The 24,032-nt window shown below is 41.5% G+C and overlaps 1 protein-coding gene across 1 annotated transcript in view; it reads right to left on the bottom strand.

Annotated features, from left to right (window-relative positions):
• The window catches only part of LOC142142792 (elongin-A-like), a 77,930-nt gene extending 53,996 nt beyond the window's left edge, over positions 1 to 23,934 (bottom strand). The window contains exon 1 of the mRNA XM_075200602.1: positions 23,816 to 23,934. Coding sequence (XP_075056703.1) covers positions 23,816 to 23,890 — 75 coding nt within the window. The 5' untranslated portion in view covers positions 23,891 to 23,934. The remainder of the gene's footprint in view (positions 1 to 23,815) is intronic.
• Between the last annotated feature and the right edge of the window lie 98 nt (positions 23,935 to 24,032).

The following is a 24,032-nucleotide window of genomic DNA, read 5'->3' as shown; positions in this document are numbered from 1 at the left end:
ATCTCTATCCAGTGCAACTTGACAAAGTGCTCCAGCTCTTGAGCCCTGCATTTATATCCTCTTGCTATAAGTTTTGTTTCTTGACCTAATCGACGCATAAATACTTAGAGCTGCTGAGAGTAACACTTGCATCTAAAAGCTAGGACTTTGCTGCCACCTGCTGGTTAAAAATAAGATTGCGGCTGTACAGTCCTATGTAAAATATCCGGCACTACACAGTGGAAAATAATTCTGTACTTCGAGAGATTAGAATATCTCTTTGTTCTAATAATGGAAGTCATTTGAATTAACATACAGGATACCCACCCAGCGTGACACTCTAAGCAATCAATCGTTTAGGTGAGTCCACCCTCAAATTATACAGGCTCTACATATTAGATCTTCTCTCATGGCTCCTAAAAAGATTAAACCTACTGTCTTGGCTCCTCCACTTAAATTTCAGCCAAAGTCAAAGTCGGCGTCAAGCTCACCCTCCACCTCAAGAGGCTCTCCTCCAGCTGCCCGTATCAAGGAACTAGAGATTTCCCCTTTACTTACGCTTGTCCATGATTTGGGAACGGATGCCGCCTTGGATGCTCCATTAACAGCGCGCATTCTGCACTCTACTTTACAGCAGATGCTGACGGCTCTTCGGGCTGACTTGTCTTCTGAAATGAGAGCGGCAATTGGAAGCTTGAAGGCAGAGATCACTGAAAATGGAGATCGGACAGACCACCTTGAGACAAAGATGGGGGAAGTGGTTGCTTTTAACAATGACCTTTCATCCTCACACCAAGCCCTCCAGAGCGAGGTTGCTTTTCGGAGAGGCAAAATGGCAGACCAGGAGGACCGCTCTTGCAGAAACAACATTAAGATCAGGGGCATCCCAGAGTCTGTTTCCAATGCAGACCCACAAGACTATGCCGTCTCTTTGTTTAAGAAGCTAGTTCCTGTGGGGGACGACAGAGATTTCCTCTTTGATCGCATCCACCGCCTTCCACGCCCTTGATCTGTGTCAGGGAATCTTCCGAGAGACACCCTTCTTCGGGTCCATTTCTTTCATATTAAAGGAGGCTATACTCCGTGCAGCTCGGAACCTGTCTAATGTGGTGACGCTGGGGGATCTGCAGCTCTTTCAAGACTTGTCACTCACCACCATTAACCAAAGAAGAGCTCTCCATCCAATAACGACTGCCCTGCGAGCAAACGACATCTCGTTGTCACGGGCACTAGGAGTCTTTACCCAGGGATCACCAGGTGATAGGCTTACCAGAGCAGTATAGGTGGTAATATGGTACTCTGGTAGCAGGGTGATCACGGAACAGGAAATAGCAGATGATGAGATGCTCAGGAAAGTCTATGACTAGCAGCACTGGCAATATGGAGGTAGTAATACACGAGGAACTGTATGGACAAAGGACACGTGAAGGTAGTCAGTGGTCTGCGGTAGCAAGTTGTACCACTGCTATAATGAGGAGGAATGTCCAACAGAAACGAGGAGGTGATGAGAGTCAGCGGTCTGCGGATAGCAAGTTGTACCGCTGTCTGAGTGAAGGAATGGAATCCAAGTGGAGGTATCCGGGGAGTCAGTGGTCTGCCACTAGCAAGTTGTACCACTGAATATATATGTGAGGAGGTGCACGGGGAGAGACTGCAACACAATATATACACGGGCACCTTGACTTTGATCCACAGTAATATGCACAATATAAATGTATAAATGACTGAACAACACTGCCAATATAGAAAGTCTCTTGAAGTAATCCAGCATGAGATAACACAGTCAATGATGGCAATAGAGTCAGCAGATAGTACACTCCAGAGGAGAACCAACACAGTCAATGATGGCAATAGACTCAGCGGATAGTACACTCCAGAGGAGAACCAACACAGTCCAGCAAGGTATGCAATACACAGCACAGTCAATGGGAAGTATGCATACCGTGGTTCAGGAGAAGGCAGTCAGACAGGAGTGCAGAGATACCTGAAGGGCAGGAGGCCGGCAGGATGCAAAGTCCCTGGATGGGTGAAGCGGTGGTCTAGCAGGTGCAGCGCACAGGTAGGTAGACCAGCAGGGAACACAGGAAGGCGTGGAGAGCGGATCAGCAGTGGATGGATGAGTAGCGCTGAGAAGTAACAGCAGCGGGTCTCTGCGGGAACACGGAGGTAGCCAATAGCAACCAGCAGGTGCAGTAACGATGGGACACCGGAGCAGAGTTGAACTGGAACAGTTGATCACGGAGAGTAGCGGGTAGCAATAGTGGCAGCAGACTCAAGGAAACACGGGAGAGTTGACAAAGGTTGAAGACTGTAGTGCACGGAGGCAGCGGATAGGAATCAGCTAGCAGTCACAATGATGAAACACAGACGAGTTGCAGGTTGAAGACTGTAGTGCACGGAGGCAGCGGATAGGAATCAGCCAAACAGTCACGATGATGAAACACAGACGAGTTGCAGGTTGAAGCCTGTAGTGCACGGAGGCAGCGGATAGGAATCAGCTGGCAGTCACAATCATGAACAGGTGAGTGGATGTGAATGGAAGACTGTAGTGCACGGGGGCAGCGGATAGGCATCAGCTAACAGTCCCAATGATACATGGTAGAGTTGAAGTGATTAGAAGACTGTAGTGCACGGAGGCAGCGGATAGGAATCAGCTCACAGTCACGATGATACAGTAGATGGTAGAAGTGGTATGGGAACCACAGTAGTAGAAGTGGTTTGGAAACCACAGAGGTAGAAGTGGTTTGGATACCACAGGAATCAGCTGGGCTGAATAAACGAGGAAACACAGGAACACCTTCAGAGACTCATGGGGAATGAGACTCCAAGATCAGGCAACGTGGTGTTGACCACAGGTGCTTAATATAGGGAGGTTGCCTGATCTGCCAATTAAGTTAAAGGAACATACACTGGAGGTATAGAAAGGGCTGCGCATGCGCAGTCCCTCAGGATGGAGGACGGCCACGGTTCCTAAATGTCCGGGAAGAAGCACTCACAGTCCGGTGAGTGACACTCGTACAGGTGGGGTTTTCCGATTAAGCTGCTGGTGCGCCATGAGGAGTCCTCATATGTTATCTCATCCCTTGAAGCTGGCACCAAACTCTTAGAGGAATGGCACATATCTCTCCCACCTGAAACCGCTTCTAGCAAGACCCCGCTCCAATCAGAATGGACTCGTGTCTCTAAAGACTGAGGTCCAATGATATGGTTGTATTCGCAAGCCATACAACTTCTACCTCTGGCTTGATAAGTATGACCACTAGTACTCTTGATATTTAATGTTTAATACTTTTCGTTTATACCTTTATTTTTCGATGCGTAAGTCACGAAATGTATCAATCAGGTTTATTTAAGGATAATCTGTGGCCTTGCGGGGTTAGGAATGCCGTAGTGGGTGGCCTGGTGCCCCCGCTGCGGGGTCCGTATTGTTCTGTCGTAAGATATATATTTCTTTCATACTATGTTAGAGGTTTAATATGATGTTATATGGACGTCATGTTGTTCATATTGTGTTGTTATAATAAGGTTCTTGTTTCTGTTCTCTTATGGTACACCAGAGATTTAAGTAGGTGTAATCCGTTGGCTAAATAGGTGATTCTTTTTCTCATTTCTACCCTTTGAGTGTTACGTGGGTGGGATCCTGTACTTGTCCCACCACCTCCCCACATGGTAACCAGTTTGCCACACGCTTCCCTCTGTGGCAAATGCTCTGGCCCCATTCTACGGGTCAGTTCAGTTTTTTTCTTCTTTTTCTCTTTTGTACCCTTCCACCCCGGTTCCTCCATCTCCCCAATCACTCACACCACACATCATAGGAATAACTCAGGCCCACTTGCGATAGCCTTCTCCTTTCGGGTCTCATAACCAATGGTTCGGTTCTACTCTCTGAATGTTAAGGGGCTTAATTCCCCAAATAAACGCCGTCTGGCGCTTACTACATTCCATAAACGTAGAGCAGATATTATAGCCCTACAAGAAACACATTTCTCGTCCCGGGCTCCACCACAGCTTAGGGATTCAAGATACCCCGTGGGATACTTTGCCAATGGTCCATTCAAAAGGAATGGGGTGGCCGTGATGTTCAGTGCTAATGTACATTTTAACCTCCAATTAAAAAAAGAGGATAAATCTGGCCGCTTTATAATTTTGGTTGGGCTCCTAGAAGATAAACAAGTGACATTAGTTTCTCTATACGCCCCTAACTCCCGCCAAATCCCCTTTCTTAAGATACTTTGTGAGGAGATACAGAAGGTGCGTAGAGGCCACCGGGTCCTAATGGGAGATTTTAATTTGACTCTAGATCCCAAGATAGACAAGTCTAGGCCATTAAGATTATCAGGCCCAGATCCAACTTTAGGCCCTTCAACAGCCTTTCGTAAATTACTGGCGGAATATGATCTCTGTGATGTTTGGCGGGTCCAGTCTCCAAATGTACGGGATTATACCTATCATTCTAGTGTACACAACACATATTCTAGAATAGACATGGTTCTGACGGACGAGTGGATGCTGCAGCACACTAACACAGTTGAGATTCTCCCCATTACATGGTCAGACCACGCCCCAATAGAGTGGACCTGGACTTTAACTTTAACAAAAAATCCCCCCGAGGCCATGGCGGATGCCGGCCTATCTACTTACTTTTTTGGAGGCCAGGCTCGGTCTGTCGGAGGCATTGTCACAATATATCCAGGTGAATAACCCAGAGGATACATCCCTTTCCACTCATTGGTGCGCACTGAAAGCAGTCCTGCATGGCTCAGCTATTCAAATAGGTGCACGCTTAAAAAAAACAATATCTCTTTCAGCAACATACGCTGGAATCTAACCTCCACACCCTAGAGGCACAGAATCAGACACGGCTTTCTAAAGCCCTTCAAAAAGAAATGTCATTAGAAAACAGCTTAATACACTTTTTATATCTCGCATGAAATCAGCCCTTACTAAATTGCGTCAGAAATTTTACTCTACGGGCAACAGAGCCAGTCGGCTCTTGGCCCGCAAACTCAGAGGTAAGCAAGCTAAAAATCGAATTAAAGCTATTTATGATTTGAGGGGTAATAAGATCCACAACCCCGCCGATATAGCAAATCAATTTGCTAAATACTATACCAAGCTTTACAATCTTCGAGATGAGGGCGATACGGTACAACCAACAGAACTGTCCATATCTAACTTTCTTCATGACCTTAATCTTCTTTCACTGGATCATGAAAGCCTGGAACTGATTAATCTCCCTTGGTCTCAGCGAGAGGTTGAAGAAGTCATTAAGCGCCTACCTAGAGACAAGGCCCCTGGTCCGGATGGCTTCGTTAATGCTTTTTATAATACATTTAAATCGGAGCTGGCCCCGCTTCTTACCAATCTCTATAATGATGTTATGACGGGAGGTAGCTTCCCTGCTGAGATGTTAGAAGCACAAATAATAACGATCCGCAAACCTGGTAAGGACCACTCTTATTGTAAGAACTATAGACCTATAGAACTAAATACCGACCTAAAAATTTATGCTAAGTTGATAGCTGATTGTCTGAACCCCTTACTACCTCAGCTTATCCATCCGGACCAGGTGGGCTTCATATTGGGACGCCAGGCATCAGATAACACACGGCGCATTTTAGATGTGGTAGATCTTCTGGCTGGGACTGGGGAGAAGCTTGTGATGTTATCCCTTGACGCAGAGAAAGCATTTGATAGGCTACATTGGCTCTACATGAAAGAAGTTCTACTCAAATTTGGCTTTCAGGGTAACATCTTACATTCAATATTAGCTTTATATCAGGGACCTTCTGCGAGAGTATTTAGCAATGGTTTCCTATCCTCCTCCTTCTCTATTACTAATGGAACAAGGCAGGGGTGCCCCCTCTCTCCCCTGATGTTTGTCATGGCCATTGAACCCTTAAGCTCATACAATTAGACAGGCTTCTCATTTCCCAGGCATTACCTTTCACTCCCACACACAAACTATGTCTGTTTGCAGACGTGTTTCTGTTTGTCACCAGCCTGGAGACCTTGTTGTCAGCCTTAAAATGTATTTTGGAGGATTACAGTTCAGCCTCATTTTACAAATTGAATATTACTAAATCTGAGGCTCTACCTATTAATATTCCACAATCCTCACTATAGTCCTTGCAAAAGAAATTTCCGTTTGTATGGGTAAAAGACTCTCTGCCATATTTAGGTATACATATTCCCCCTACCTCATCTACAGTATTCGAAATTAACTTCACTCCAATTTTTTTCGCATCTCGCCTGTTTAACTAAGAATTGGCTTGACTTCGAGGTCTCCTGGCTGGGTCGTATAGCTGTCTTTAAAATGATGCTTCTACCAAAATTAATGTATATTTTCCGCACTATTCCATATATCGTTCCTAAACGAATGATGGCCCGCTTCCATACCCTAATGTTGGCATATGTGTGGCGCCAGAAACACCCCCTACTTTCCCATAAACGCATTTTATAACAAAAGAAAAAGGTCCCAGGGATATAAACATCTGTCGAAGTCGTATAATTTGATGAACGAAAGTATATTGGTTGATATTGTTTTATTGGTCGATTGCACTCAGTATGCCACGCTACACGTGGCATATTGCGATCGCACGGTAAGATACGCACGTACACACACATTACAACATTTAGTTATTTATGTAATTCATATTGGTTCCATTACACTGTAATATATGAGCAGATAGTAGTTAGTTTATTATTAGTTTATATAATATGATTAAATGTACACTTCAGTGTTATTTAAGGTTCAGGTTATAAGAAAGGTGTCCTGTCTAGTATCATATTAAACCCCTTTTCAACAGCAGCTGTCCGGTAACTGGAGATTCAGGCGGGAAGAACAGAGCTCATCCCCTGGAGAGATGACCCCCACCTTTGGATTCCTTAGATTGAACCAGCCTATGACCTGTTTACCCTGGATCCATCTGATGTCTGGACCTATAGAAGCAAGCCACGTCATCTCTATTGTTCACTCTGTAACAATGATTATATATATATATATATATATATATATATATATATATATATATATATATATATATATATATATATATATATATAATAATCATAGCTGCACCCCCACTAGCCTCAGTCTACTCTGATCACAGTATTCAAGGGTGAACTACTGTTCACTGGTGCCCGTGGTTAGCGCAGCGGTATGCATGTATCTTTTGGTATTGGCTGTACTGTATCTTAATATAATAATGTATTGAATTGTTAACTATTTACATCTGCTAAAATAAATCACTTTGTGCGTTGGAAACACAATACAATCGCCTATGCAATGCTTATTTGAAAACGATAGAATTACTTTAATAATTTGGGGGCTCAGAGTTTGGAGGTTATGTTATCGGCAGGTATGCAACGCTTACGGTTTTCAGTTCCTCAACAAAGGGTGGATTGAAGGACGCGTCTCGTACGGGAAAGAACGCAATGTGTTTAAGACCTGTGGTTCACTTTGTGTTGCGAAACCGAATGTCCGTTGTTGCATAGTCTGAAGGAACCCTAACTAGAATCTAGGGACAAGAAAGAAAAGTGCTTCTTTTTATTGTCGTTTTGCGTTTTAAAGGGTATTGCATTGCATAGGGTATGTGTACTTCCTGCATTGAGTTTGTGTACTTCCGGTATTGTTGCCACGTGTGTAAACGGTCATGATCATAGTCTGTTATCTATGCAGTGTAATCACTTGGTAAAATCTTAGAAAAGATAATGCTAGTGTTTGGGAAATTTATTTTCTGTACAGAAAACAAAGGTTATGTGTGTGTATGTGAATGCCATTTATACATAAACGCAAAAGTATACTGGTAACGGAATATATGTTTTTGCTTGCGCGCTCAATACTAATCACGACGCTTAGTGATAAATAGTAAGTCTGTATCCTGTCCGCACAACAGCAGTTCTCAATGGGAAGGCGGACAGAGATGGTATAATTCTCTTTAAGCGGTGCGATTTGACCGCATGGTAAGGCCGTGATTGAGTATTGGGAGGGCAGCGGGGTACTGTTGAAAATTGATATCGCTTTGGTTCAGGTGTGTCTGACAGGGCATGGTAAAAAAAGGTGACCTGACAACAAAGGTTCTGTTCTAAGGGTGAGCAGGATATAAAGAAACCTTTGTGTGAAGTGGTGTTCTGTTCTAACAAAGAGCAGGTGATAAAGAGACACCACAGAGTATACATGGCAGGTGTGCTCGAAGCGAAAATAACAGGTTTTCGCAGCATTCCCAATAGTAATCGCAAAGCTTACTGGTAGTTAGTACCCGTAAGCGGTGCGATCGGACAGTATTCAAGAGTGAACTGCTGTGCACTGGTGCCCGTGGTTAGCGCAGCGGTATGTATGTATCTTTTGGTATTGGCTGTACTGTACTGTATCTTAATATAATAATGTATTGAATTGTTAACTATTTACATCTGCTAAAATAAATCACTTTGTGCATTGGAAACACTATGCAATGCTTATTTGAAAACGATAGAATTACTTTAATACATCAGCAAAAAGAATCATATAATTTTTCACTGTAGGGTATCTTCTAGGGTGTAAAAATAATAACTGAAGACAAAGGGGATAAAACAAAGATTACAGCAATGTTACATAAAATAGGAAAAACCTCACAATATTTAATGTTTTATATAGACATCCTATTTTGTTAGTTATTTTTATATTTAACCAAACGGTTTGTGTTTTACCCGATTAGTGGATGACGGTAATCATTACAGTTTCTACTAAAGGTTTATTTCTATATTCAGAATAATGGTAGGTACTGACAGGAACCTATTAAGATTCTGAACATCATGAAAGCGGATTTTCAAGGTTATTGCAGTGTAGCTAGAGGCCCCTCCTGCTCATTGCCAAAAGGATTAAATGACCATTTCAGTCACACACACAAATGTGATGAGATGCAGCAGTTTGGTCCCTTGCACCAAGTTGCTGGATCATTTGTAGTTAGGACATTTCCACACACAGGCCAATATTGGCCATCTCCTACCATCATATGAACACATTTATATACATGTAGCACCCATTTCCCTAGCACACTAAACGGGGTGGCGAAATGTTCTCTCTCTCTTCAGTGCCTCCACAAGAGTCTTCTACACAGTATAGTGGGATGCGGACTGTGTCTGAATCCACCAGGGGTTGACTCGGGAAACCCCTTGTACCACACAACACTAACCCTCTAAATAATAATGTACTGCACACTGTGGTTGCAAACAATCAACTGGGTGTTTATTTTGAGGAAAATAAATTGGAGGCGGATTTAAATATAGGGAAGTTATGAACGGGATAAATGAGACAGCGAGTAAGATATTAATCAAAGGCAACAGTACAGTAATAACTAAACAACAAAATGTCCGCCACACATACATTCACTGGCGCCCAAACTCTCCCACAACGTACCCACACAGTGTAAAAATATAAATCAACAATAATCACAATCCTGACAATATTAAATAGTTTGTGAGGTTAACTAATTAATGTTGGTGCATTTGTTGTAATGCTGGTAACTTTCATTATAATTCAGACAGGTAGCACAGTCTCTGATATATGTGCAGCATTAATAGGGTCACAATGTTTAGTGTGGTTTTACTTATCTCTCCCCCTTTGACTGAAGATGAGAGCATTTGCCACTGTTGGGTCATGGACTAACTGCAAGCCTGATCTTGCTAGCCGTCACTCTCTGCTTATACACAAATTGCTAATAGTGAGAGTCTCCCTCTCCGCACATAGGCTCACTTTGCGGTGTTCTCTCCCTCAGGCTGCTTAGGTGGCTGGATAGTGGATTTTCTGTAGTGATCCAGCTACAAGACCTCTCTATGCAAATCTACGCCCAGCTTCTCTTTGTATAGCTTGGGTATCCCGCTCTTCCTCTGTACACTCAGCTGTTTCGGCAGACTCTGCTTTCCACAAACACACACCTCACTGCTTCTCCTGTTGCTGCCACCTCTCTCAGATCCCCAGCACTCTTGATGTCAGCTTTTTTCTTCCGCTCTCTTTTCCCCTCAAAGTCTCTCTGGTATGGCTGACCTCTGCTTCCATAGCAACCTCAGCACTTGGCTGCTCAGTATAAGCCAGCCTGGGGTTGTTTTCAGGCACTACGTGCTGTAATATCTGTCCAATATCTGCTTGGATATTGCAGAATGTATGGACAGTATAGAACTGATGCAACTTCACTTGCTGTGCCACTGCATGTTACATGGCATATAATTTTGTGTCTTAAATAAAAAAAAAGAAAGTAAAATTAACAAAAATGGCACTCATTGCCACCTTTGCGATTATTAAAACACAAGTGCAGCAAACAAGGGCACCAAAACATTGGGTTTGACAATGACCCAAAATCATTCTGGCACCAATGCTGTTTTGGTAATCTGTAGACTTCCAAGCCCAATAACAGACATAAAATCTCTGCAGGTGCATAGCCTGTTCAACCTCTTAGTCATGTAGCTTTATGCAAACACCAAAATGATTTATCAAAAACAATCATCAAGAATTAGGATATTGTTATAGGCCTTTAAAAAAAACGGGATTTATACTTACGATAAATCTTTTTCTCTGAGTCCATCTGGGGGACACTCCTTAACCATGGGGTTGAGTCGGGGGGAGGAGTCTGGCACCGAAAGAGTTAACTTTTTTCAGCTGACAGCATATCACCCCCGCCAATTCCCACATACCTCAGTTTGATTACAAAAGCCATTAGGAAGATAGGCCAATCGACCAAGACACACCACTCAGAGGGGGGAGTGGAGACAAAACAACGAAAAGACGGGGGGGATCGGAGTGTCCCCCAGATGGACTCAGAGAAAAAGTTTTATCGCAAGTATAAATCCCGTTTTCTCTTTCATCCATCTGGGGGACACTCCTTAACCATGGGGACTTACAAAAGCAATCCCTCTGAAGGGTGGGACCGCTTTGATCTCCTTGCACGCAGAACACTACGGCCAAAGGAGGCGTCCCCAGATGCAAATATATTAAATTGGTAGAATTTTGTAAAGTTATGGACCGAGGACCAGGTGGCTGCTCTGCACAGCTGGTCTGCCGTGGCTCCATTACGAGCCGCCCAAGACGCCCCAACCGACCGGGCAGAATGGGCAACAATACGTTTCGGCACAGGGAGATTAATACTTTGGACATAAGCCTCCCTGATAGTCAGGGTAAACCATCTAGCAATAGTTTGCTTAGATGCTGGCCATCCCTGTTTGGAAAAGTCAAATAACACAAATAGAGACTCTGTCTTACGTATCTTTGCAGATCTCTTAACATATATATGTAATGCCCTCACTACGTCCAAATATTTATTTGACTTTGTTCTTCTGTTTGGTTCTTGTCCAGCAACCACCAGCTGAGGACCTACCTCCTCTACTGGTACCTCGAGCACGGGAATGCTCCTCTGGGATGGGACCCTGCCCAGGGTAAGGTCGCGAAAGATGTCACCATCTTTCCCAGCAGCTTCAAAGACCTGGCTACTGACAGCCTCTTGTGTGACAGGATCCTGCCTGTCCACTCCATCTAGGACCTCAACTTGTCCTGTGGAGACAACCTTCTGCTGCGTACCAAGTCCCTCACTAGTCTCAAGAAACTCATTCTTAGACAAGGGATTCTCTGTGACCCTTTCAGACTCTAGAAGTTCGGTCATAGACTGAACAACTAGTCTAGCCTTAGCACCCTGAATGGGTGTGACTAAAACCTTTTCCCTTACTGGAAATTCTAAGCCTGTATAGCTTCGTCTGAACGAAGCAAAATCGACAGCCCTGAGCTCCTTCTGATTTGACAGAAGCCAGCAAGGTAATTTTTTCCAAAACCTGAGGTGAGCTGGTCCCATGAATTCTATCACGATATTCTGGACCTACTCGTCTACCGAGGACCCTGTCTGCTGCCGGGCAAACCCAAGCAGCCGTCCCCCCCACCCCACCCTCTGGAACCAGAGGTGGGTGGTAGTCATGCCGCTGGTGTATCCGGCAGCTTGGCGGAAGAAGCTCTCCACGCCACAGGGGCAAAGGATGACCTTGCCCTACGAAAATGTCTCCTGGATTCCACGGCCCCTGGATCGGTAGTCTGGCCTCTGCCAGACCCACCCCCGTAAGGAGGCTGTCCGAAAGAACTAAACCTAGTCCTAGCCCTAGGTCTTGGAGTATTTACAGGCAAGGACGTCTTCTTGCCCCTTGAAGCCTGTAAAATCCAAGAGTCTAATTCTGGACCAAATAACATCCCACCCGTATACGGGATGGATTCTAATGATCGTTTAGACTCTGAATCCGCATTCCAAGCCCTTAACCATAACGCCCTTCTAGCTACTACAGCTGTAGCTGAAATAGACGAAGCTATGGAGGCCGAATTATGGGCCGCTTCATATACATAGCCCGCTGCCTCCCTTAGCTGCATGGCCAGAGGCAGTAAAACTGAATCCTGCAAGGCAGACTGTAACTGCCCTGCCCAGACTTCCATGGCCCTAGCTACCCAGGTAGAGGACAATGCTGGCCTGAGGCTAATACCGGCGGCCGAGAAGATCGACTTCAGCAGGGATTCTAATTTCTTGTCAGTTGCGTCCTGTAAGGTCGCTGACCCGGGTACAGGTAGTGTAGTCTGACGAACCAATCTCGCCACAGGTGTATCTACCTTTGCCACCTGTTCCCAACGGGTCATATCCTCCTCCTGAAGGGGATACAATACGTCAAAATTCCTTGGCATAGAGAATCTTTTATCTGGATATTTCCAAGAGGCCTCTACAATATCCCTCAACTCAACTGAGGTAGGGAACCTGACCACCTGCTTAGAAGCCTTCTTAAAGAGGGAGCGGTTCAAGGACTTCGTCTCCTCTATTTCAGCAAACCCCAGGGTCTGACGAACTGCTCTTACCAGATCGTCCATACCCTGGTGCCTAGAGTTTCCTTCTGACTCTATAATGGACACATCTAAATCGTCCAACAATTCCCCCTCCTCCTCTGAGGAACTCTCAGAGTCTGACACTGACCACAGCGCTTTAGCTGTTTGTCTATGTCTTTTAACACTATGCTTGTGTCTGGGGTTCTCCAGTAAATGGGTAAGCCAGTCCAGGCTTTTAGCCACCACTGACCAACCCACCTCTCCCATCTGGGAAACCCCCGGGAGGTCTGGGGAGGGAAATACACCGACCCCTGGGGAAAATGACTCATCTGTCATTCCTACTGTTATACCCTGAGAAACCACAGATGTAGCTGGGATCTCAACTGGTTTAGATAACAGATTTACAAGGGTATTAACTCCCTGTGTTAAGGCAGCCGCCCACTCAGGAGGATCTACCGTTATGGTGGAGGTGTCTATAGGCTGTTTCACAGAAGCCACAGTGCAGGCTGCACAGAGCCACCCCTGATCCAGCCGTTCACTTGTTAGTTTAACATTACATTTTGAACAGACATTATGTTTGGTACGTGTTGTTTTGCTTTTATCTGCCATCACAAGATAAGAAAAACTAAATCACGTTTCAAAATTCACAAACACTTCTCCAATTTATCAGAAAATACAGATTAGGTTATATTAACATATCATAGTATTTCTGATTTAAATAAGACAGGCTTGGAGAACTTTATAGTTTTCTCATAAACAACAGCTCTCTCAACACATCATCGTCTTATAATATACATGTCTACACATGCACACACATACACACAGAAGAAAATAAAAGTGATACTCAGCGGGGAAGATAGGATAGAAGGTGCTCTGCCTGTGACATGCACCGTATCTGGATTCCGCTTAACACTAACTGGATCCAATGTAGCGCACGTTCCTGTAGACTCTCCTTTGCCTTCTGCTCCACTATGTACAGCAATTGGCCCACAGCCCTTTAAGATTTGGAGCTCAGCCTATTTAAACCTGGTCAAAATCTGGGGATTATTAGACTGCGCCTCTTACTGTCTGTGCTACTCCAGGTAGAGAAAAAGGATCCACTAAATCCGCTAGAATTGTGACAGCATGGGTTCATGTGATAATGGCTCTATTTGCACATTAAAACAGTGGTGGCAGACTAACATCTAACTGAGAAATGATTACAAGAGACACCAAATACGGGCCTGGATTTGTGAAATGACCAAGTAGGTTATCCAGCCAACATCAGCGACTTGAATGGACTAGGTAAAAAATATAAATCACAGTATTAAGTTCAAAAAGAATGACATCAGGTATGTGATGGGCCGGCTGAAATTGGGCATAGACTGAATACTGCATATGCACTTCATACAGAAGTGTTCTAGGGACAACAAGCAGGGGAAACACAATATTTTTGAATAATGGCAATGGTTGTAAGTCTAATTTTGACATGATAATCAGGGGTTTCCTGCTGAAAAGAGTTTAAGAAGTGTGATGAAGTAGCAGACAGAGGTGATACAAGTGAGTGACTAGTTATTCTGGGTGACAGCTGACAGGGAAAAGTCTGAGTCACACAGAGCTTTCTAAACAACATGATATAGGAAGAATACAGACCATTTTTGGAAAACTGTAAATGTAAAATTAATTGCCCCACGTGTTTCTAGATTAGTGTTCCATACACATACCAGGACCAAATTTTTTCGGCCCAACACAATTTTCAGCCCCAAAATTAGATTTACGCATTTGGAAACCAAAAGAGGGAATTGTTTGGCTATACCTGGGTGTTTTTTGGTAAGATTTTTTTATGATCCGATTTTGTGTGCTTGACTATTGAAACATATGAATACTTGAGTAAGACGCTACACATAGCCTTTCAGAAAGTAAGCACTGCCTTATGAGTGCTGATGTGGGTGCACAGATTATGGCAGACTAGGAGTGTTTGGGGGTTGTGGTCAGCACTTATTTTTTCAGTGTTGGGAGATATAAATATGTACAATAAAAAGTAAATAAAACATTCCCCAAATGCAGACTACAGACTGGAAATTCTAGACATGCTGTTGAGGTATTTAGGAAGCAGGATTCAAACTACCAACAGCACTTAAATGTAAAATACAACATCCTTAATACAGTTACACTTTCACATTTACAGCAATTTAACCGTACTCTGGGATATAAAATATAGTAGTAAAAATCGTCAGAATGATGTACAAGAGTAAATCCATTCGAGTGCTTTAAATGCCACATTTAAAACTAAAGCATCCAAATTGCTTCAAATTTAAATCATTTATATGAGTATTGCGGAGAGGATGTCACGCGAGTACTTTTATCCTGGCATTATGGGGTTCCCCGACCTCCAGGCCCAGTAGCACCCGCACTCACAGTAATGGTGACAGTAATTCCACCATCCCCTTTTTGTATTTTAAACGCTAACAGCAGTAGGTCTGTCTAGATACAATTAAAAAAAATATATCATATTTAGGTAGGGTCACACAGAGGATTTTAAGCTCCCATTACAAGCTGTGAGCCATAGGGTGACACTTTAGACTATAAAAATAGGCATGAGCACATCTGAAGCTGAAAAAGTGCTTCTGGGAAAAAAGTGTCTATGTGCCACTACAGTAACACCAGATTAATCTGCTGTTTCCTCAATACTAGAGTTACATTTGAATGACATTCTGAATGAAAAAAACAAAAAACAGGAACCATAAATAACTCATTGATAGTAAAGTAATATTGTTTTTCTGGTTACATCATGTCAAAGGCAAAAGGGAACAAACCCTTTATCAATGTTTATCAGTGGCAAGTGGATTTTATATTCCCACAATCAAGAGGTAGAAGAAGGTTAAGTTATTGCATGGATACAACTTTGTCCTCTCCTTAATACGAGATAGCTGGTTTCCACTCAATTGCAGCGAAAATAAAGGAATGATCTTTAAAAACATTTCTATATTGAAGAAATATTCTCCTGCATTTTTATTTTTGGGGGGAGTGGAATGGTGACTGAAATGTCACCCAGCCCAATTAATTGATATAGAAGACTGTTCTCTAAAAATCTCTCAGGCTATGTTATGCCAGGGTTTTGGGTGAGCAGAGGTGTTTGGCTTGGTTTTGCTCTATTATATCTCTGAAGGGTTTCAATTAAGAGGGAAATTAAGCAAACCAGGGCATGAATTGACTGAAAATAGGCTACAAAATAAATAAAATCAGCAACTACTAAGAGAGTCTTAGTACGGGGTTGTATCTATAAAGCTTTTTTATGAATCAGGGATTGTGGATATCTTTACACAATGTTTAAAGAACAAAGGTTTGTTACCCCTAGTATAGTTCACAAATACCCCATCCCACAATGGACTCTGGAGGTACATTCAATACTATAAATCCAGTGCACAACAATAGATCCGCATCACCACACAGCGATTACATTAATATACATGACTTGATTGAGGATTATTAGTCAATGGCCGATGGTTAGTGCTCCCCTCTTCCTCCTTATAAACTATTTTTTACATTGCACTATACCATTTCGTCAGTGGGACAACATATACAGCAGGATGACAAGAGGCACATTGTTACCTTAGCAACAGAAGTACTTAAAAGCGCACTACAATTGCTTGACCACAACCGCAAAGTAACCTGTCCTGCAATCAGCGATGATAGAATAATAGACACAGGTGTCTAGTGTTTTAGATTTGTGTCTGACCTGCTGTAGTACATTTTCATTGCTTTACTATATAACTGGTAAAGGGAAATGGAGTCATTGCAGTACAGCTAAGATATACTGGAGTCAATTGGCTTGGTTAAAGCCACGTCCGCAAGCAGAACACAATCTTCTACATTAACCTTGAGCAGGACATAAAAAACAACATAATATGCACACCATACCTTGCATTACAAATTCTAACTGGTCACAAAAAGATGAGAATCATTCTCTGAATAGGCTATATTCTTACCAATTAAACAAAGTCCAGTATGTCTTCCCTAAATGTATATGGAAACCCCAAATTCTTGAAAGTTGAAGTCAGTAAAATTGTCAGAAATTGTTTTACCACCACAATAAAAGAAAAGCTTATTGCAAAAAATGTAATTTCCTTAGGAAAATTGTTAAAAATAATTGTATTTTATTTTTCAGACACCTGCAACAGATGTTGATCAGGAAGTTTGGGGAAATATAGTTGTTTGTTTAAAATACAGCAAATTGAGTTGTTTTTACATATCTTTAACATACTTGCATATAATTTCTCTTGGATAGTGTAGGTCATAGATCTTTAGATCTCTGGTAATAATTTTAAGGAACAATCTATACAAATTCTGAACTAAACTCTGTAGTCTAACAATTGCACAGTTTTAGTAAAAAAACAGTTACATTATAAAAACAAAATTAAAAAAATAAAAATAAAAAAGTAATTGGAAAACTGGCATATCTGATCGATAAACTTTGGGAAACCTTGTATGGGAAGGGCCTCTTGTTCTCTAGGAAGCTTGCAATGGCTGAGTGTGCAGTGAGGTCAGTAGCTATGTATGGGAATGCCAAAGGATATAGACAGCTCAGTTTACATTGAGCTATAAATGGGCAACACAAATGCCATCAGCCACATGGGTAAAAACAGGCTGACCTCACAAACCTGAACCAAGTAAATTGAACAGCAACAGATGTCATCGTCCCTTTTACTGCAGGTTCTCTTTCTCTCGGGGTGTCTAAATGTTACGTTTTCAAAGTCTCTGATAATGAAGGCACCATGTGAGAGAATGTGCAGGCCATGACAAATGCTAGCAAGTGCAATAATTGCTTTAAAGGTATTTTATTTTTCATCATAATTTCCTGCTTAGTGTGGTATAGACAGATTCCTAAAGGCTATGTGCTGGAATAGCATTTGAGCCCACACATGCTCTTGTCCACTTCACACAATCTTGCCTGATAAAAGACTGGAAACTGTGGCACGGTACTCACATTTCTAAAAGCAATATAATTATGATGCAGTCCCCAATGAGCAGCCAATTGCACAGGCCAAATGGCCAAGCATCAATGTCAGCTTTCTTAGCATAAATGCTTTTTTTCACATACATAATTTTGTTGTAGAGAACTTCCTGGTAAGGAAAACAGGTATTCAAAGTGAAGCAAAGTTTTTCTGATTATTTGGAGTAAATGACTAATGTTATTCAGGTACAGAAAGGACAGTCACCATTCATTTTAATAAATATAGTCAGAAAAGTAGGTCCATTCTTATACATAAGGGAATTAAACAGATTTATAAAGGTGGTTATAACCATTGGCGTTGCATTCCTACATATAAAGTACCATTTGGCTCCTTACTTATGTCTAGACCCCCACCACATGTTTTGGTCTTGTTTCAAACACTATAACCCTGTTTTGCTATTGTATTTTAGCAAAACCAGAGTGATATTTTGATTTCACTCAAAAAATTAAAAACTGATGATGGGGAAGGGGAGTCACAAACAAATGGTACCTACATCCAATATTAAATGGATTTGTGTACCAGGTCTATGGAAAACTCTTGCCATTAGACAAATGGCGTAATGCATAGTTGAGTGTACACCAGTTTAATCATTGATATTGCAGAACCGAGAGAGCTCTGGCAGAAAACGGCTGCATGTAGTGGCCCACAAGGCTCCGGCTAAGGAAGATAGGTGAGGCGGCCTGCAGTTTTACTAGGTGGTAGAATAGTTTTAACAGTACATTGAATAGAAACAGAACTTAAAGCTGAAAATAAATTACAGTACTCATGTTCTTGACATTTGGAGACACGAAACAGATTTATGTTCATATTGCAAATGTAAAATTACACTTACGCCAGGAATACCCACTGTACTATACACGATCATGACTCCATTCCAGTAGCAAGTGATACAAATAGATGCAGCAGATATAATGAGAAACCAACTTAGTCACAAGTTAAGAGCACAAAATTCAGCTGCTCAAGAATGTAAGCAAATCACTATTCAATTTAGTGAATATTTGCCTACTTTTGAAAAATAATGTCCAGATTGGGCAAGTAACACCTAGGCTCAGCATGTGTCAAAGGGACATGTGTAGCTCCACCCATGGGCGTATTTAGCACTGACTAGGCATGTGTCCATCACTACCAGGTGGAACCTATAGCACTGCTGGCAGAGGAGGTTTATCTATGGGTAGCATGCTGACAAAGCCTGTATATGGTGGCAGAGCTGAAGGGAAGATTATTTTTATTTTACTGTAGCATGGTGATCCAATCGCTTGTGATAGATAACAGGGGGAAATAAAGGAAAATAATAATATTATTAAGAAAATAAAAAATAACCCTCCTTGCTATTCCCCGATAGGTTACATACTTGCAAGTGCACATGCGCTAGCTCAGACTCAAAGCATCACACCACTTGGGAGGCATAGCGGGGATCACAGAGGTTAGCTTACCTTCCTAGGAGTCTTCCCAATATTCCGGGAGACACCCAGACAGATATTCAAGGAGAGTGGTAGAGACAGACAGATCTTTATTTTATAGCCATTTTGTGATAGCAGTCCTCAAATGAATTTGTGTGGCAGTCATTTTCTTGTAGTGCAACTATTTCTGTGTGCTGGAGAGAAGCCACCATTTTCCTGTAGTACAGTAGGGATCTGGGAACTTAGCCTACCTGCTTGGGAATCCAGGAGATGTACAAATATCCTGGCAGTCTCCAGGTCATTCTGGGAAAATAGGCAACTACAACTCCCATGGTAAACTTCCTTACGTAGAGAACATTGGGTGAAAATGTGAAAAAAACATTATGAAAACTCATGAAAAGGAACAAGTTGGTGTTTTAACATTTCCTTCAATGAATTGAAACACAGGCAGTTATGTGAAAAATGCAAGGAAATTGTATATGCCGCATATGAACATTATTAAACACATTTAATAAAGCCTGCCCCTGGCTGGTTCAATATCAGTCAATAATGCACCTCAGCACATCTATTGTAGTATTTTACCATAGGATAGGTTGAGAGCAGGAGTAAAGTTTAAGATCAGGGAAATGTTAAATACACAGTTAATTAATAATAATTCAGCAGTTTTATATATTGGATTTAGGCTACAGTTATGAGCAGCAATATAACAATGTTTGCCCCAGACGCTCAGGGTTGCCTGATTTAAACAGCTAATATGGACTTGAAAGAGGGGATGTTTGTCCCACAATTATAGGGAATTTTACTGGCTGATGTCTCATGCTTGTGGATCATATAAGTCCAATTATTAAAAAGCTAAAACCCTTACAGCACACAAAATTTCATTTATCTGCTTATCAAAACATTTTATAAATGGTAAAGAGAGAAGAGCCGAAGAAGCGTTCTATAAAATCCATCCTTTATTTAGTCATTCTCATATGGACCCGTAAACCAATGAGGGCATAACAATGAACTAAACATGCAAAAAGTATAATTCTATGTACTACAATTCTATGTTTACGTTTTAAGGAATATACAGCTATTTCAAAAGCCCCCCAAATGTCTGAGATGTCAATATAACTAGTTATATCTCACTAGTCGTTATAACTTCTTAATATGCCATGCGACTGTGGATGCCATTGTAGTCCATGACACCGAGCAGAATTATAAATCATAAATATTAGCCTGAAGAAACAAACCAAGGAAAAATGATAAATACCACAATTATTCTTATAGCGTGCCACAGTGATTTATGTTAAAAAAAAACTTTTTCATTAGATTGTTACTTTACAATTTAATCTTCCCAAGCTGCTCATTTTTATTAACAAAGCCCCAGGGAACTGTGTGCTCAAACAACTTTGCAGGACTCCTTCATCTCTGCAAAAGTGGTCTCAGCTTATTTGGCTTGATAAAACCGTTAACCAGCCAAATACATCTGCTAAACTCTACTAACCAATAAAAAGAGAGTTTGCAGATTCCTGATGTTGGACACAGTCACGTCCCATTGGGCAGAACAGTTTGGTTTATTAAGAAAAGGAGAAAAAAAAATGCGGAGAAAGGAACAAAAGACCCCTCCAAGGCCAGTCCTTATCACAATTATTAGATGTAAATCATTTTTATAACTTCCTTTATCAGTACAACCTTGTAATTATCCCCAAGCTTGAGAAATGTAACAATTCCTCCATTTTTACACAATAGATTTAGTTTAATTCAGCAAAGCAAACTCTTCCCATGGACAAAGCCAATGGAAATTATATTATGTATATAAAATTGGGGGTGTAGCTTAAGAGTTTGGTTGTTATCTAAAATTTTCTGATAAATTAATCTGGTAAAGCTTTTGCTGTAAGTAATTTTGTTCTCTAGTCAATTATCTAGCACCATTTGACTATACCACCACAATAAAAACAGGAAAGAGAGGTAATGACCATTTTTGGTTAGGTATATTGCCCAATGTTGTCATAGTTCAAACAACTATTATACTGCTACCTCCTCAAAGGAGCACTTTCTTCACTGGTAAAGGACACTTAAGAATGAGAATTGGATTAAAGAGCAGATGAAATATACTATTTTAAAGGCTGTACATTACTGTACTCAATACCATAACTGAAATAACTGAAGGGTTTATGCTTCATTAGATAAGTCCATCATGCTGTTTTACCTGTATGCTGCCGATTGCCATATTAAGGGGGAGGGGATTGTGTTACTACAACTGAGCATAAATGAACTGTGCGATTGGTAGAGAGGCAGGGTCAGTGATATCACAGTAGCTCAAATGACTGTAGTCTCAGCTTTCTTTTACCTGTAAACTGCACTTTTTAAGCAGAACTGATGGGGAGAGGGCCAATTAATCAAGGGCTACCTAGCTATCAAAGGCTATCGTAGTCAGTCACTCCCTGTCCCACTGGTGAAGAGATCCACTGGCTTTCTCAGGCAAAAGGCTTTGCATGCGGAGGCCTATTTAACAAGGATATCGATAGCAGATCGTGAAAGGAACAAATGCTTTATTAGTCAATAAAACATTTTGCCCTAAGGTTTACATTTAAGTGTAACTGAAAGAGCAAGTCTTGGCTTTCAGATCCACTATGCACGCGTCAGCCAGCTAGCCAGGTCACATATGCCACACGACTGGCCCAGGGAAGCAGTAAGTGAAGTCTTACCACCCACAGGCCAATATTGCTAGGCAGTCAAGTATCACTTAGCTGTTCTGACGATATTTTAATAATAAATTGCGTGATAACAAAACTTCTATCACTGTAATAAGCAGCAACAGAAAATATGTGTTACTGCGACAGAATATTAAATACAGACCATAGAGAGCAACATCTGACTTTATGTCTAGCCAGATCTGTTCGGACATTCAAGTGGCATTAACTCTCATCCTCATCTGCACATACAAAATATTTTTTGGGTGTTAGTTACACTTTTATTACACCTGTGCTGAATAACCAGAATGTTGTTTCGCTAAGCACTGAAAGAATGAAGTTAGAATGACAGAAATACCTTCCAGTGAGTGTCAGTTACAAGCAAGCAATGCAGGGCTATCGAACACAAAAGTATTTTTTCCCTGCAGTGCTATCATCCACCTACTTTAGTTTCCTTTACAAAGGGGACTGATGTGTGCAACAGAGACGGAAGCTTTTGCAAAGGAGAAAGTTGTTGCTTTTAGTGATGGATGCATTGAGTAGGATGGAAGCCTTCCTTCAGATCCTATACTCTAGCTGCAATATGGCAGTCATCTGCGAGCCTAATTAACTAAAACATCATTTTGTGAAAATAAAAATTAATAAAAAGGGGTGGAGATAGGACAATATGAGGTGTTCGCAAGTGTGTAAGGTAAGTCAGATCTTTTTCAAACCACAAAAAACTCAGAGGTGTATCAAGTACTTTCAATGGGATATATTTTGCTAAATCTAGGTACATAATATAAAGCAAGAACATAGATATGAAGCAGTGTATCTGAAATTCCATAAAGGATCTCTCATTTTTATGGAGTTATAGAATATCTTAATGATGGCAAAATAAGGAGTACATTAAGGAATCAAAGTGAAAACAATAAAAAAAATAAAAAAAAGTCAGGGGTTGTCAAAAATGTGATATCACAATGATTATGCAAAGAGTAAAATCAGATGGAGTATGGGATGCTCATTGAGTCATGCAATTATGTATTAAATATATGTATAGGTAATGAGAGAGTTAACTGTGCAAAATAAAATAATATGTCCAAAGAAGTCACAAGTGGTACACATAGGTATATATTATTTAGGGCTATACAGTTCTGTACTGCAATATAGTATACATGTTGATCCAGCCCCTGGCTTGTGTCTGTCACATGTAGAGTGTTACACCAAATGGGCTTAATGTGCAAGAGGATCCCTGTCTTCACTATAAGCAGCTCTGCACTTCCCCCAACACCTGCTCTAATAGTATCCTGCCCAAAATAGAGAGCCTAAAATAAACAAACCAGGCTCTGAAAACTTCCTGAATACCAAACACTTAATGGCTGCAAGTGAACCTTAGATTTTGTGCCCAATTAAATTCTGCAATTACTTCTGCCATTCACAAAGCAATAGCACATAAAATGCTTCTAATGTTCTCCGGAAAGATGCTAAAAACATAATATCCTAGGTTTGAAATGGCAAAGAGGAGCAATTTAGGTGTAATATACTGAATCAGAATGCTCAGATACTGAACAGAACTTCCCACCTAATTTATTCATGAATAAGAACTGAGAGGTTTTGTAACATTTAATTCAGCACAGGTCACTACAATCGCCACATAAGTTCAGTAGTGGAACATTTTATACTGGGTGGAGAGGTCTGGCACATGCATTTTTTTTTATTGTGTCCAAAGACACACAACACACACAGCAAAATATACTTACACACATGCTAAAATATAGGGTGGATGCTATGAGAAATTTAGGAGCCAAATGGATATTTATGAAAGCCATTGGAAGAGTTTATGCAGATTTAAACATTAGATGCAGAGTGACATTTTGGAAGGAAAGAGTGTCAGCTGGTAGAAATGCACATTTCAGGTCTCAAGGAAACATTTGTTTATTTTTCAACAGTGTGTGCTGTAAATGATACCTTTCTAGGATCCTGTGTATGTCCAAGCCGCTCTTTGAGCTGCTGGACCCTCTGCACCTTAAGCTGAGTGTCCATCTTTAAAGCAGCTGCTTGCAGGTAGTGGCTGCTGCTAGTTTCTACTCATTGGATTCCGATGTCAAGTGACATCACTGCACCATGTGACTGCCTAAATCACATGCTATGGAACACCATGTGACTTCATAACACTCAGGGTATG

Source organism: Mixophyes fleayi, chromosome 3 (assembly GCF_038048845.1).
Source record: "Mixophyes fleayi isolate aMixFle1 chromosome 3, aMixFle1.hap1, whole genome shotgun sequence".
Classification (NCBI taxonomy): domain Eukaryota; kingdom Metazoa; phylum Chordata; class Amphibia; order Anura; family Limnodynastidae; genus Mixophyes; species Mixophyes fleayi.
This window is presented reverse-complemented; position numbering and strand designations above follow the sequence as displayed.